Source organism: Lithobates pipiens, unplaced genomic scaffold, assembly GCF_037356315.1.
Source record: "Lithobates pipiens isolate NorthernLeopardFrog02 unplaced genomic scaffold, aLitPip1_a1.2 Scaffold_23, whole genome shotgun sequence".
Lineage (NCBI taxonomy): Eukaryota > Metazoa > Chordata > Amphibia > Anura > Ranidae > Lithobates > Lithobates pipiens.
This window is the reverse complement of record NW_027507785.1, coordinates 93486940-93501811: the sequence shown is the minus strand read 5'-3', so window position 1 is coordinate 93501811 and position 14872 is coordinate 93486940. Positions and strand designations below refer to the sequence as shown.

Sequence of the window (14872 nt, the reverse complement as noted above, 5' to 3'; positions counted from 1 at the left end):
TTTATTTTTTGCGATATAAATGGAAAAAGACCGTAAATTTTGAGAAAAAATTATATTTTCTACTTTTTGTTATAAGAAAAATCGAATAAACTCAATTTTAGTCATACATTTAGGGCAAAATTTATTCAGCCACATGTCTTTAGCAAAAAAAATGTCAATAAGCGTATATTTATTGGTTTGCGCAAAAGTTATAGCGTCTACAAACTAGAGTACATTTCCTGAATTTACACAGCTTTTAATTTACGACTGCCTATCTCATTTCTTGAGGTGCTAAAATGGCAGGGCAGTACAAACCCCCCCAAATGACCCCATTTTGGAAAGTAGACACCCCAAGGAAGTTGTGGAGAGGCATGTTGAGCCCATTGAATATTTATTTTTTTGTCCCAAGTGATTGAATAATGACACAAAAAAAAAAAGTTTACAAAAAGTTGTCACTAAATGATATATTGCTCACACATGCCATAGTTATATGTGGAATTGCACCCCAATATATATTTTGCTGCTTCTCCTGAGTACGAGGATAACACATATCTGGGACTTTTTGGGAGTCTAGCTGCGTACGGCACCCCGAAAAGCAATCACTGCCTTCAGGGTTTCTAAGGGTGCAAATTTTTGATTTCACTCCTCACTACCTATCACAGTTTTGAAGGCCATAAAATGCCAAAATAGCAAAAAAACAAAACAAATGACCCCATTTTGGAAAGTAGACACCCCAAGCTATTTACTGAGAGGCATGTTGAGTCCATGAAATATTTTCTATTTTGCCACAAGTTGCAGGAATTTAATTTTTATTTTATTTTTTTGCACAAAGTTGTCACTAAATGATATATTGCTCACACATGCTATGGGCATAAGTCAAATTACACCCCAAAATAAATTCTGCTGCTTCTCCTGAGTACGGGGATACCACATGTGGGGGACTTTTTGGGAGCCTAGCCACGTACGGGACCCCGAAAACCAAGCACTGCCTTCCGGATTTAAATATAAAATGCTACCAAAAAAAAACTGTTAGCGATCGCAGAGATCAGGCCTGACTCTGCGATCGCTGCAGTTATGTGTTTAGTGTTTTGTAAGTGACAGTGATCGATCGATACTGCACTTGGGTGGGCTGGGCGGAGGGGCAAAACGCAGGTGCCAGCAGGTATCTGGGCTGATTCCGTTAACAATGCGTTTTTTTGGAACCCTAAACTGCTGGGGATGCTAGTATAGATCTGATCAGATCAGATATTGATCTGTTCAGATTCCATACCACTATGGGAGGTTTATGTTTTGCGTGTGGGTGTTAGCAGTACTGGCACTAACCTAGCGCTGCCTGGGGCGACGCAGACCCTGACCCTAAAATCTAATTGATATCACCCGCCGGGTGATCAGGGGGTTAAACCTTTATTGGGTAATAAATGGTGGGTGCCCTGATGCTATAAAAAGCAAACTAACCAGAGTCACCCGTAACACTTATACGGTGATCACTGGGGAAAGGGTTAACTAGGGGCAATCAGGGGGTTAAATTTTTTATTAGGTAGTATATGGGGGTCCCTGGCGCTATATAAAAACCTGACGGGGAACCTAAATAACGAATTGGCTAACCAGCGTCACCAGTGACACTTATACTGTGATCGCTGGTGAAAGGGTTGACTAGGGGCAATCAGGGGGTTAAAACCGTTATTGGGTAGTATATGGGGATACCTAGCGCTATAAAAACCTGGTATGAAATCTAAAAAAATAACTAGCTACCTAGCGACACTAGTGACACTAATGCAGCGATCAGAAAAATGATCGCTTAGTGACACTGGCAAAAGGGGGTGAACGGGTTAACTAGGGGCAATCAGGGGGTTAAAACCATTATTGGGTAGTATATCGGGGTACCTAGCGCTATAAAAACCTGGCGGTGAACCTAAAAAAATAACTAGCTACCTAGCGACACTAGCGACACGAATGCAGCGATCAGAAAAATTATCGCTTAGTGACACTGGCAAAAGGGGGTGAAAGGGTTAACTAGGGGCAATCAGGGGGTTAAAACCATTATTGGGTAGTATATCGGGGTACCTAGCACTATAAAAACCTGGCGGTGAACCTTAAAAAATAACTAGCTACCTAGCGACACTAATGCAGCGATCAGAAAAATGATCGCTTAGTGACACTGCCAAAAGGGGGTGAAAGGGTTAACTAGGGGCAATCAGGGGGTTAAAATCATTATTGGGTAGTATATCGGGGTACCTAGCGCTATAAAAAGCTGGCGGTGAACCTAAAAAAATAACTTGCTACCTAGCGACACCAGTGACACTAATGCAGCGATCAGAAAAATGATTGCTTAGTGACACTGGCAAAAGGGGGTGAAAGGGTTAACTCTAGGGGCAATCAGGGGGTTAAACCTTTATTGGGGGGTGGTAGGGGGCTACCCTGGACCTAACACTAACTGCCCTGACAGTTTTTACTTTTAAAACTGACACTGAATGTAGTGATCAGTAAATAAATGATCACTGCAATCAGTGACACTGTGACTGAGGGGGGGCGGGTGGATCGGGGGGGGGGGGGTTTGTGTGCCTGTGTGTGCCTACATGTCAGTGTAGTGTTGGTGCACACTTACTTTCTGTCTTCTCCTCATAGTCCGGTCAAAAAGACCGCCCCGAGGAGAATGACATCACTTCCTCCCTGCCTGTGTATACAATATACAGTGGGAGGAAGCTTCTCATTCGCCAGGAGCGATCGAGAGGGGATGGCCAGAAACCAACGGCCATCCCCTCATCCCGGATCACTCCTGAAGCGAACCGGACCGCCGTATCCAGCGGGAGGGGGTCCGATCGGACCCCCCACCCGCTGGAAGGCAGGCACGTACATGTAAGTGCTTGTGCCTGTACATGCCATTGTGATGACGTACAATGGCATGCAGCGGTCCTTAAGTGGTTAAAGGAAACCAGACCACCGGCCGAAAAAGAGGATACCAGTTAGCTAGCTGCTGCCATAACAATGATATTCTTCTTCAAACTTAGGACGTATAACGGTGTGCAGCGGTCCGGAAGTGGTTAAACGACCATGTGTATAGATATGTTGCTATACCAACCAAGCCACTCTCTTCGGTCCTCCCAAGACCTCCTGCTCTCTACCTCCAATGCTCGCCTCCAGGATTTCTCCAGAGCTTCTCCCATCCTTTGGAACTCCCTACCCCAATCTGTCTAACTGTCCCCTAATCTATCCATCTTTAGGTGATCCCTGAAAACCCTTCTCTTTAAAGTAGCCTATCCTGCTTCTAACTAACACTGTTTCACTTTCTCCATCAGCTCATCCCCCACAGCTATTACCTTTTGTATCAATTGACCCTCCCTTTTTAGATTGTAAGCTCTAACGAGCCGGGCCCTCTGATTCCTCTTATACCAAATTACCAAATTGTAATGTAACTGTCATGTCTGCCTTTATTTTATTAAGCACTGCGCAAACTTTTGGTGCTATATAAAACCTGTATGATAATAATAACACAGCTTAATGAAGCTTGCACACAGTGTAGAAACACTATCTTCTTCAGTTGCTTTAAGCACAGCTAGAAATTGATAGGGCTTCTACATTAATAGAGATTCTGACACCCCTTTTGTTTATTTGGGTGCATCTAAGCTAGGTGGTCCTTACAATCCAAGCGCAAGGAAGCCTTCCTCAATCTATGTAATAGAATGCTTTCAAGTCCTTAGTTATCTAACAACAGGCATGAGTAAATCAATGTCACATTTTAGAAGTAAACCCCTTGAAAATTGATTTTCTAATCCCTGTTGTTAAGTCAGTAATGGCTTAAAAGCATTCCATACCCCAGGGAGCGGGCGACTTCTTTTATATACGACTCTTACCAATTTTGATCCCATGGAACCATTATCTTTTCTCATATGAAATGAGCCATCAAGAAAAATGCTTCTTATTTTCCTAATTATACAATAAATGCGACCAGAGAGGAACAGTTGGATTGTATTCAGGCTCCACGCAGTTGTAAATCTCTGGGATTGAAAGTTTCTCTTTATGATCCAGATGGGCACGGCAAACTACCACCTACTCTGCTAGCTTGATTATTCTCCCCTTCAGCCAGGCATAGTGCTGGAAACTTGTAAAGGAAAACTTGACTGTTGAAGTTTCTAGCCAGAATTTACCAAATTGCACAAAATAATTTTCACCCTTTGCTTGGGTTTATAGGGAAGCATAGCTAAGCTGATTGTCTTTTGTCACGGTTTTTAGGTCACACGGAATGGACAGGCGCCAGGATTACACTCCCTTCCTGCCTAAAGCTGAATGTAATAGAAGTTTGAATTCAGAAACACAAAATATAAGGGCATACGCTCAAAGTTTTTTTTTAAAAGATCTGTTATTTATCTAAACATTAAACGACCATACAGTATATATTGACAAACAATGATTGGTTTCAGTAATGCTCAATAATGCCATGCACATGGGTATTTGAACATCTACTTTGCTATGCATGAAACCAAAAGGGTTAGAAATAAATTTATCGCCCTCTGTACTACTTTAAAGGCCAGCCAAGCCCAGAGAGGTATCAGGGACATGCTGGAAGACCCAGAGGTTTAAACAATAGAGAGGGTCCCTGTAGCAAGAGTATACTTTGGTCATGATGAGTAAAAGTTCAGATGTCAGCTTAGACCATACAAAAAGAAAACCACCTGCTATGTAAACAGTATGGGGTTGATTTACTAAAGGCAAATAGTCCCTCTACAAGTGCAGTTGCTCCAGAGCTTAGTAAATGGGGTAAAGCTTTCGTTTGCAAAGAATACCCGATGATGTGCATGAAAAAAAAAAAAAACAACAACATTTTTGCTTGCACATGATTGGATGATGGAAATCAGCAGAGCTTCTGCTCATTTACTAAGCTCTGGGGTAATTTCACTTGTAGAGTGCAACTGCATTTTGCAAAGTGCACAGTTTTTTTCCTTAAGTAAATCAACCCCTATATGTCCCCATTCAGAGTACTCTTTTGTAGCATGGGTAACACTGAAACTCCTGTGTATACCGAGATATGGCTAAATCTGCTTATCTGGTTTTTTGGTTTATTGGCTTGGTTTGGTTCCATATGGAAAATGTATATTATTGTCTGTAAACAATACAAGAAGCACGGTTAGTCCTTTCTAATATACAGTGTCTTGCAATAGTATTCACCCCCTTGGCTTTTTACCTATTTTGTTACATTACAGCCTTTAGATCCATTTTTTTAAATCTGAATTATATGTGATGGATCAGAACACAATGGTCTAAGTTGGTGAAGTAAAATTAGAAAAATATATACATAAAACTACAAAAATAAAAAGCTGCGCCAACCCTCTAATTAATTAAATAACAGAAATAAAATATTAGAATATGTGAATAATTAATATATGAATAATTAATACAATCAAATAAACACCTTAAGTGCATAAAAATCGCAAAAATGCATAAGAAATTATATGAAAAATAACACAAACAAAAATCCAATCATAAAAAAGTTCATATGTGAGTCCAGATAATAAGCATTTGTGTTCTTAAATGACAGCACCACAGTGGTTCAACACATTCCGAAAGCGCATGAAGTGCCCGTCACCATATAGTGAATGCGCTTACCAGAAAATATATAAATTGAAGCGTTTGTATATAGTCGGTAGGTCACATCAAAGATATCCTCCTTTCAGTGGGTCAGCACTCCATCTCATAACAGTACTCCCCGGATAATGATCTATTCCGTGGTCCCAATAGGGAACTCAGTGGTCCACAGAAAAGAAAGGAACCGACATAGCATAATATCGTAGGGACAATTTACTAAAAGAAAAAGTAGCACACTTACATATGAGTAGATAAATCACAGCGTATAAGGACAATATAAAAAGCCGGCCGGCAAACAGGAGCCCTTCCTCCTCTCCTACAATGTGGTGGCGTCACTGCGTGCCTTCCCAGGCGCGTTTCGTCATACCTGACGTTGTCAATGGGGAACGGGCAGCGCAGTGACGCTCCACCTAATAAAGCTAGTAAAGCGTGCCAAGCCTCGTTCTGAGATGCAAGACTTAGTCACAATGCGCCATTGAAAATAATGGCAAATAGCCCTAAGACAAGCGCAGTCTATCCGCTGCTAATAATGCAACAAAACAGCTTGTAATGTGGATCGCTAAACATCTTAAGCAATGGCTATATCCCTCAGATGTGTCTAATGATCAAAACCAAAAAAAAACACACAAAATAAAAATAACATTAAAATAGTGCATATGTGTGTTAGTGCGCCGCAGATGCAAACTAAGTAATGCATCGGCCGCGCACCGGCTTGGCACGCTTTACTAGCTTTATTAGGCGGAGCGTCACTGCGCTGCCCGTTCCCCATTGACAACATCAGGTATGACGAAACGCGTCTGGAAAGGCACGCAGTGACGCCACCACGTTGTAGGAGAGGAGGACGGGCTCCTGTTTGCCGGCCGGCTTTTTATATTGTTCTTATACGCTGTGATTTATCTACTCATATGTAAGTGTGCTACTTTTTCTTTTAATAAATTGTCCCTACGATATTATGCTATGTCGGTTCCTTTCTTTTCTGTGGACCACTGAGTTCCCTATTGGGACCACGGAATAGATCATTATCCGGGGAGTACTGTTATGAGATGGAGTGCTGACCCACTGAAAGGAGGATATCTTTGATGTGACCTACCGACTATATACAAACGCTTCAATTTATATATTTTCTGGTAAGCGCATTCACTATATGGTGACGGGCACTTCATGCGCTTTCGGAATGTGTTGAACCACTGTGGTGCTGTCATTTAAGAACACAAACACTTATTATCTGGACTCACATATGAACTTTTTTATGATTGGATTTTTGTTTGTGTTATTTTTCATATCATTTCTTATGCATTTTTGCGATTTTTATGCACTTAAGGTGTTTATTTGATTGTATTAATTATTCATATATTAATTATTCACATATTCTAATATTTTATTTCTGTTATTTAATTAATTAGAGGGTTGGCACAGCTTTTTATTTTTGTATTGCTGTTGAGTGCCATATCGCATTTATTGCTGCTGCCTATATTACATATAGTTTGTTTGTTTTCACTATTTTCCCCAGCGCAGTTTATTTTTTCTATATATACATAAAACTATTTTTCAGAAATAAAAAACTGATAATTGGCATGTGCGTATGTATTCACCCCCTTTGTTATGAAGCCCATAAAAGCTCCGGTGCAACCAATTACCTTCAGAAGTCACATAATTAGTGAAATGATGTCCACCTGTGTGCAATCTAAGTGCCACATGATCTGTCATTACATATACACACCTTTTTGAAAGGCCCCAGAGGCTGCAACACCTAAGCAAGAGACACCACTAACCAAACACTGCCTTAAAGACCAAGGAACTCTTCAAACAAGTAAGGAACAATGATGTTGACAAGTACAAGTCAGGGTTAGGTTATAAAAAAAATATAAAAATCTTTGATGATCTCTAGGAGCACCATCAAATCTATCATAGCCATATGGAAAGAACATGGCACAATAGCAAACCTGCCAAGAGACGGCCGCACACCAAAGCTCACAGACCGGGGAAGAAGGGCATTAATCAGAGAGGCAGCACAGAGACCTAAGGTAACCTTGGAGGAGCTGCAGAGTTCCACAGCAGAGACTCGAGTATTTGTACATAGGATGACAATAAGCCGTACGCTCCATAGAGCTGGGCTTTATGGCAGAGTGGCCAGAGGAAAGTCATTACTTTCAGCAAAAAACAAAATGGCACATTTTGAGTTTGCGAAAAGGCATGTGGGAGACTCCCAAAATGTCTAGAGGAAGGTTCTCTGGTCTGAGGAGCCTAAAATTGAACTTTTTGGCCATCAAAGGACACGTTATGTCTGTCGCAAAACCAACACATCACATCACCCAAAGAACACCATCCCCACAGGGAAACATGGTGGTGGCAGCATTATGCTGTGGGGATGTTTTTCAGCAGTTGGGTCTTGAAAACTGGTCAGAGTTGAGGGAAAGCTGGATGGTGCTAAATACAGGGATATTCTTGAGCAAAACCTGTACCACTCTGTGTTATTTGAGGCTAGGACGGAGGTTCACCTTCCAGCAGGTCAATGACCCCAAACACACTGCTAAAGCAACACTTTAAGGGGAAACATGTAATTGTGTTGGAATGGCCTAGTCAAAGCCTAGACCTCAATCCAATAGAAAATCTGTGGTCAGACTTAAAGATTGCTGTTCACAAGCACAAACCATTCAACTTGAAGGCGCTGGAGCAGTTTTGCAAGGATGAATGGGCAAAAATCCCAGTGGTAAGATGTGACAAGCTCATAGATACTTATCCAAAGTGACTGGAGCTGTGATAGATGCAAAAGGTGGCTCTACGAAGTATTGACTTGGGGGGGGGGGGGGTGAATTGTTATGTGCAATGACTTTTTCTGTTACTTTGTCCTATTTGTTGTTTGCTTCACAATAAAGAACAAAAACAAAAAAAAATCTTCAATGTTGTGGGCATGTTCTGTAAATTAAATGATGGAAATCCTCAAACAATCCATGTTAATTCCAGGTTTGTATGGCAACAAAACACAAAAAATGGCAAGGGGGGTGGATACTTTTGCAAGGCACTGTAGATATTGTCAAGTCACTTAAGCTTAATTTAGATGTGCACTTGGGAGGGCGTGGCAAAAATATGGCACAATGCCTTGCAAAGTTAATCTGACCAAAAAAAAAAAACAATTGGTGGGCAGCCCACCTGCCAGATGGTACATGCTGAAGCAAATGGGGAAGCACCACAAATGCCCCACAACCGTGTGCAATGCATGTGGCTGCGGCTTGTTCTTGGCAAAAGTGTGATTAAAACAGCAGGTCACATCACTTCCCCACTGCCTGCTAGTAGCCTCTGAGTTGTGATCTGACAGCGGATTGGGCTTCAGAGGAAAGGGAGATTTAGACACACACCTGAATATACCCAAAGAGTGGCGATAAAGTGTATCTGAGCACCACAGACTGAAAATGCTATTTAAGTTATTTTCTATATTCAAAACAAACGTACCCCTCTATCCATGTCTCCATGTTTATTTTGTTGAGAAATCACTTTGAAAAACACTCCCCTAGTATTTCCAGCCACAGAAATCTTGAGTAAGGCGATGCATGTAGTATTTACTTACTAGAATCCAGCTGCCCTTAGCCCAGGTATGCAGGCAGGAGAGTGTACATCCAGTTGATAAAAAAAAAATGCCCATGAAGACTTTTGGGATGCATGACATAATTTTGGCCTGAGACAGAAACCAGAAAGCAACTGAAGACATGTAAAAAAAAAAAAGTTTAAAATAAAAAATATAACATACCTTCCTACCTATTTACTAAGGCTAGTAGATTGACAATAGTTGATGTTGATTGGGAGAGTTTAGTTAACCACTTCCGGACCACCGCACGCCGATATACGTTGGCTGCTTGAAGAGGGATATCTTTGTTATCGCAGCAGCTAGCTGCCACAACCCCAGTATCCTATTCTTCATCGGGCGGGCCAGTTTCCGATAATAGTGGTCTCTGCGGCGGATTCACTTACCGGAGCCGTCGGCAGCGGCGGAGGTGATTGGGTCCTGTTCCATGTGTGGTATAGAGACAAGTGAGGGGAAGATGGCCCCCCACCCGTCTCCATACCATTGCAAGGCGAAAACAGCGTCAAAATGTCACTTCTGCCTATAGCTCAGAAAGGGCCATTTTTTTTTTTTTTTTTTTTCAAATGACAAATTTTTTTCTTTTTTTTGTGTAAATATGAGATCTAAGATCTTTTGACCCCAGATCTCATATTTAAGAGGTCCTGTCATGCTTTTTTTCTAATACAAGGGATGTTTATATTCCTTGTACTAGAAAACAAAAGTAAACAATTTTTTTCTAAAGAACAGAGTAAAAATAAAAGGTAACATAAATAAGAAAAAAAAAAAATTTGCATACCACAAACCACACATGTGAGGTATCGTCGTGATCGGTAGAGCGAGAGCAAAAATTCCAGCCCTAGACCTCCTCTATAAGTCAAAACATGCAAACTGTAGAATTTTTTAAACGTCGCCTATGGAGATTTTTAAGAGTAAAAGTTTGTTGCTCATTCCACGAGCGGGTGCAGTTTTGAAGTGTGACATGTTGGGTATCAATTTACTTGGCGTAACATTATCTTTCATAATATAAAAAAAGTTGGGCTAACTTTACTGTTGTCTTATTTTTTTCAAAAAAAAGTGCACTTGTAAGACAGCTGCGCAAATATAGTGTGATAGAAAGTATTGCAACGACCGCCATTTTATTTTCTAGGGTGTTCGAAAAAAAATGTATAATGTTTGGGGGTGCTAAGTAATTTTATAGCAAAAAAAAACTGTTATTAACTTGTAAACAACAAATTTCAGAAAGAGGTCCGTTCCTTAAGTGGTTAAGCTGTAAGATAAATTACAGACCAGGGGCCTATTTCTTGTTGTTATCTTCAGCTTTTAAACTAATCTTTTCCGTCCTTGCTGCTTGGTATATTTCAAAGCTACAAAAGTCACCCATGGCAACCTTATTGATTTATAGATATTATAGATTTTATTATATTGAAAGAATATGTAAAGTATAACATCATAATAACTAAGTTATAGAAATGTACTCACAAGCGTCACTTCTCAGTGTTTCTGTTATCTTTATCACGTCAAGTCAATAAAGGTCTATAGGTAAAGTAGAATCCCCTTTTTGGCTAGGCTTGGGTTATTAGAAGTCATCCAGTTATTAAATAGAAACAAATCTTAGCTATATTTGCCAGTCTTAATACTTTGAACATACTACTTCCCTTAGGTGGTCAAAATTGAAAGGAATGATTTGTAATTTGAATGCAAACTCCGCTCTATGAGCAAGAAATAAATGTTTTTTTCCCCAACTCTCTATAGCTTTCCATTTTATCCGTCTCTGCCAAGACCCCAGTCCTACCTCTCACATACAGGCTTTATTACCTTTTCTCAGCAAAGGCCTTTGTACTAGAAAATTGCATCCAACAATGTGTCTTTAACTGATAATTTCAAAAAGCTTCCCATGCTGTTTTAATGATGGTGTTGGCGTCCATAATTAAGAACTGGCACATAAAATATTATGAAACTCAAAAATTATAGGTGTGAGGGAATGCACAGGTCTCATAATAGAACAGCAAAGAATAGCTAATAAACAATCATTGATCTCATTTGTGAATGGGAAAAAAAACCTTTATAGTGTAGGTTAATTCAGCATATTGCAGACGCAGCTTAAATGGAGGTTACCACTTAGAATTTCGGCTGCAGGGTCCTGTGTCTTTTATAGACCCTCTGGAGCCATGTTGCCATGTTTACTGTTTGAATAGACTATTGTGTACTAATTATATCTCTTGTTTGGATGGCCGCCAACTGCAACAAAGATCTTTTTTTTCTTTTTTTGCATTTTAAGAACTAGTATAAGTATAAAACGAATAGTCACATGTAAAGCACATGTGGTCCTGCACCTAGGCCACCAAAGTATAAGGAAGCCAGGAACAAGGATACCAAAATGTCCTTGTGTTTCATCAATAGATACTTTATAATTAATGTAAACTCAAGTATAAGCATATTGCTGTCATGTACCTGGTCGGTGAGCCTGACGTGTAGAGGAAGGCCTCTCGTACAGCTCTGGCTAGGGGGTTACTGATGGTGAGACTCACTGATGGTGAGACAGCCTATGATCAGTCTAGTTGTCTTTGCTGATGGCAGCCGGTAATTCACTTGAAGGTAGTTATGTGCAGCTGACAACAGGCAGATGAGGCTGCAGGCAGATAAGTCAGCAGGGCGGCTGGATTCAGGTATATTGGCTCGGAGCTTGGCTGGTGACAGACTATGGATGCACTGCAGGAAGCAGGAGCCTGAAAACGATGATCTGGACTGAAGGAGCTGAAGCAGGTTGGGATGCAGGGTCAGACGAGCTGGGTCGGTAAAGGATGGACAGATCAGCATAGAACAGCAGACAGCAATATAGTCAGGTCACAAGCAATGTCAGCAATGGAGGATGGATCAAACAGGAGCAGCAGGCAGAGGCAGAATCCTGGGACAAGCAGGGCAGGTAGAAGACAGAGATAGTCAGGAGCAAGCCGGGTCAAGATCAGAAGTCAAACACAGGAATCAGGAACATATCAGAAACCTGTAGACCAAACAGCAGTTAGCCAGTGCAAAAGCTCAGTTTAACCACTTGCCTACCAGGCACGAACACCCCATTCCTGCCCAAGCCATTTTTCAGCTTTCAGCACCCTCGCACTTTGAATGACAATTGCGCGGTCGTGTTAAACTGTACCCAACAAGTTTATTATAATTTTCTTCACACAAATAGAGCTTTCTTTTGGTGGTATTTAATCACTGCTGTTTTTTTTTATTTTTTACAAAAAAAGATCAAAAATTTGGGGGAAAAAAAAGTTTTTTTACTTTTTTGTCAGTAAATTTTGTATGATGTGCGCTGATGAGGCGGCACTGATGGGCACTGATAGGTTGAACTGGTGGGCACTGATGAGGCGCCACTTATGGGCACTGATGAGGTGGCACTGATGAGGAGGCACTAATATGCTGCACTTATGGGCACTGATAGGTGGCACTGATATGTGGCACTGATGAGCACTGATAGGTGGCACTGATGGGCACTGTTAGGTGGCATTGATGGGCACTAATAGCCAGCACTAGTGGGCACTGATAGGCGGCAGTGGATGACATGGATAGGCGGCATGGTTAGACGGTACATGTGAGCACTGATGGGCATTGATGGGTGGCACTGATGGGTGACACTGATGGGCATTGATGAACAGCAGTGAAGGGCATTGATGGGCAGCACTGATAGGTGGCACTGATTGCCAGCACTGACTGGCATGGCTAATGGGCATTCATTTGTGGCACTTGTGGGCAGTGTGGGCACTGATTGCTGCCACTGGTGGGCACTGATCAATGGCAATGGCATTATAGGTCACTGTATGCTGGCATTGGTGGGCACTGTGTTTTAACACTTTTTTTCTATATTGTAATCGGGGCACTGATGATCAGTGCCCTGATTACTTCCCTTGCTTCCCCCTGTGAAGAGATGCCGCTAATTGGCTCTCCTCTCCTTACACTTTTGTTGCCAGGGGTTTAGACATTAATGGCTGTGTGTTGAGTTATTTTGAGGGGACATCAAATTTGCACTATTATACAAGCTGTACACTCACTACTTTATATTGTAGCAAAGTGTCATTTCTTCAGTGTTGTCACATGAAAAGATATAATAAATAAATAAATAAATATATATATATATATATATATATATATATATATTTCACCTACTGCTACAGTTGAGGAATCATCATGCAGCCAAATTAATGGAAGAGGAGTGGGAATTCCAGGGTTAAAAAACTATAGACAAAAACAGAACAAGAAGCTCCATAGTGTAGTAATTAGATGAACGACTTTAATACAATAAAATGCCAAATTTGCTTTCAAAAGCAGCCCCGCCAACTCCAGATCATTAGTACGAACTAAGCTGTCTTTGAAAGCTTGGCACAGTGAGCATGCTCTCAGTACAGCAAGCTCTGCAACCCATATATGTATGGCTTGTGGGCATTAAAGACCACCCTCTTCCCTGCCACCACACATATGCGTTACATGGGCATCAAGAGAAAATAATGTTCTTATATGCAGTGATTTGAGAGAAATCACATTCAACTTCTCTCTATTTACTATTTTATCTTTTGATGTTTGAAGCTGAGAAATGCCATGGTGAACAGAAAGACTGGAAAGTTTTCTATGGAGGTCAAGAAGACTGTGGATAAAGGGGTGAGATTTTACCTTTTTGTAATGTTTTTTTTCTCTAAATAGGGATAAACTTCTGAAAGTCACTTTCTTTGTATTTTTTTTTTTTTGTATTTGAAGAAACGAGTATTGGTGATGACCAATGACTACTACTACACTGACATCAAGGGGACCCCATTTAGGTATACTACATCTGCAAATACATCTGCAAATACTTATATTTTGTGACTCAGTTTTAAAAATTCAAATTCAATGAAAGAAGTTTGGGTGCGGTGAGACACTTGGAAATTACAGGGACTGATTAATAAAAACCTGAAGAAAACAAGCACAAAAGTGGAGCTCCTGTATATAACAACCCATCAGAAATGTTGTTTAATATTTTTTATTAAATATAAGGCACAACATGATAACTTGCTGTGGGTAGCAATTTTAATTTTTGTTGCTTCTTCAGTTTTTATTCTTTAGCCCTGTGGTGTATAATCAGGAAAATCAGCTTTTAGCTACCATGCTTCCAATGTATGCTAAAAACGAAGGAATGTCATGCAAAAGTACTTCAAAATTGTGTTTCCTTTTAACATTCTATTTTAAAATGAATGCAATTTTATGAATGAAAACTTTTGATCATTCTAGAAGTAATTTCCATCCTGCTCCTTCGAATTTCCTTGTCACTTTGGTCAAAAACAAATGTCAATTTGACCCAATAATGATTAGTGGACAAATATTATTACAAATTAAAAAAATTACTATTGTATTGCTGGCTTTATTACTTTAAGTGGTTGTAAACCATCACATATATCTAGTGAAGGGACTATCCTAAGGTGATACACAGAGATGAAACAAATCCTCCTACATAAGTTGTATCTGTCTATCTGCAGCCTTCTATTCTCTACAACTGTTCAAAGTCCAGAATTTATATTCTTGTCTGATAGTTCAGACAAAAAGGGGGCGGAGATCTGAAGTTCCACTCTGCAGAGCTCAGGGAGAAGAACTCTGAGAGCTGATTGGTGGGAAGAGACACCCCCCCCCCCCCCCACACACACACACACAGCGCACAGGAACAGAGCTGAGGCTGTAAACCAGACCAGCTGTCTCCCCCTTGTCACCATTTTTCTCGTGGTGCCAGGAACA

General features: G+C 40.7%; 1 protein-coding gene across 2 annotated transcripts in view; it reads left to right on the top strand.

Moving 5' to 3' along the window:
- CACNA2D3 (calcium voltage-gated channel auxiliary subunit alpha2delta 3) overlaps nt 1-14872 on the top strand; it is a 1440485-nt gene that overhangs the window by 1031847 nt on the left and 393766 nt on the right. For both annotated transcript variants that reach the window (XM_077452052.1, XM_077452053.1), the window contains 2 exons: nt 13697-13768; nt 13865-13926. In XM_077452052.1, coding sequence (XP_077308178.1) covers nt 13697-13768; nt 13865-13926 — 134 coding nt within the window. The remainder of the gene's footprint in view (nt 1-13696; nt 13769-13864; nt 13927-14872) is intronic.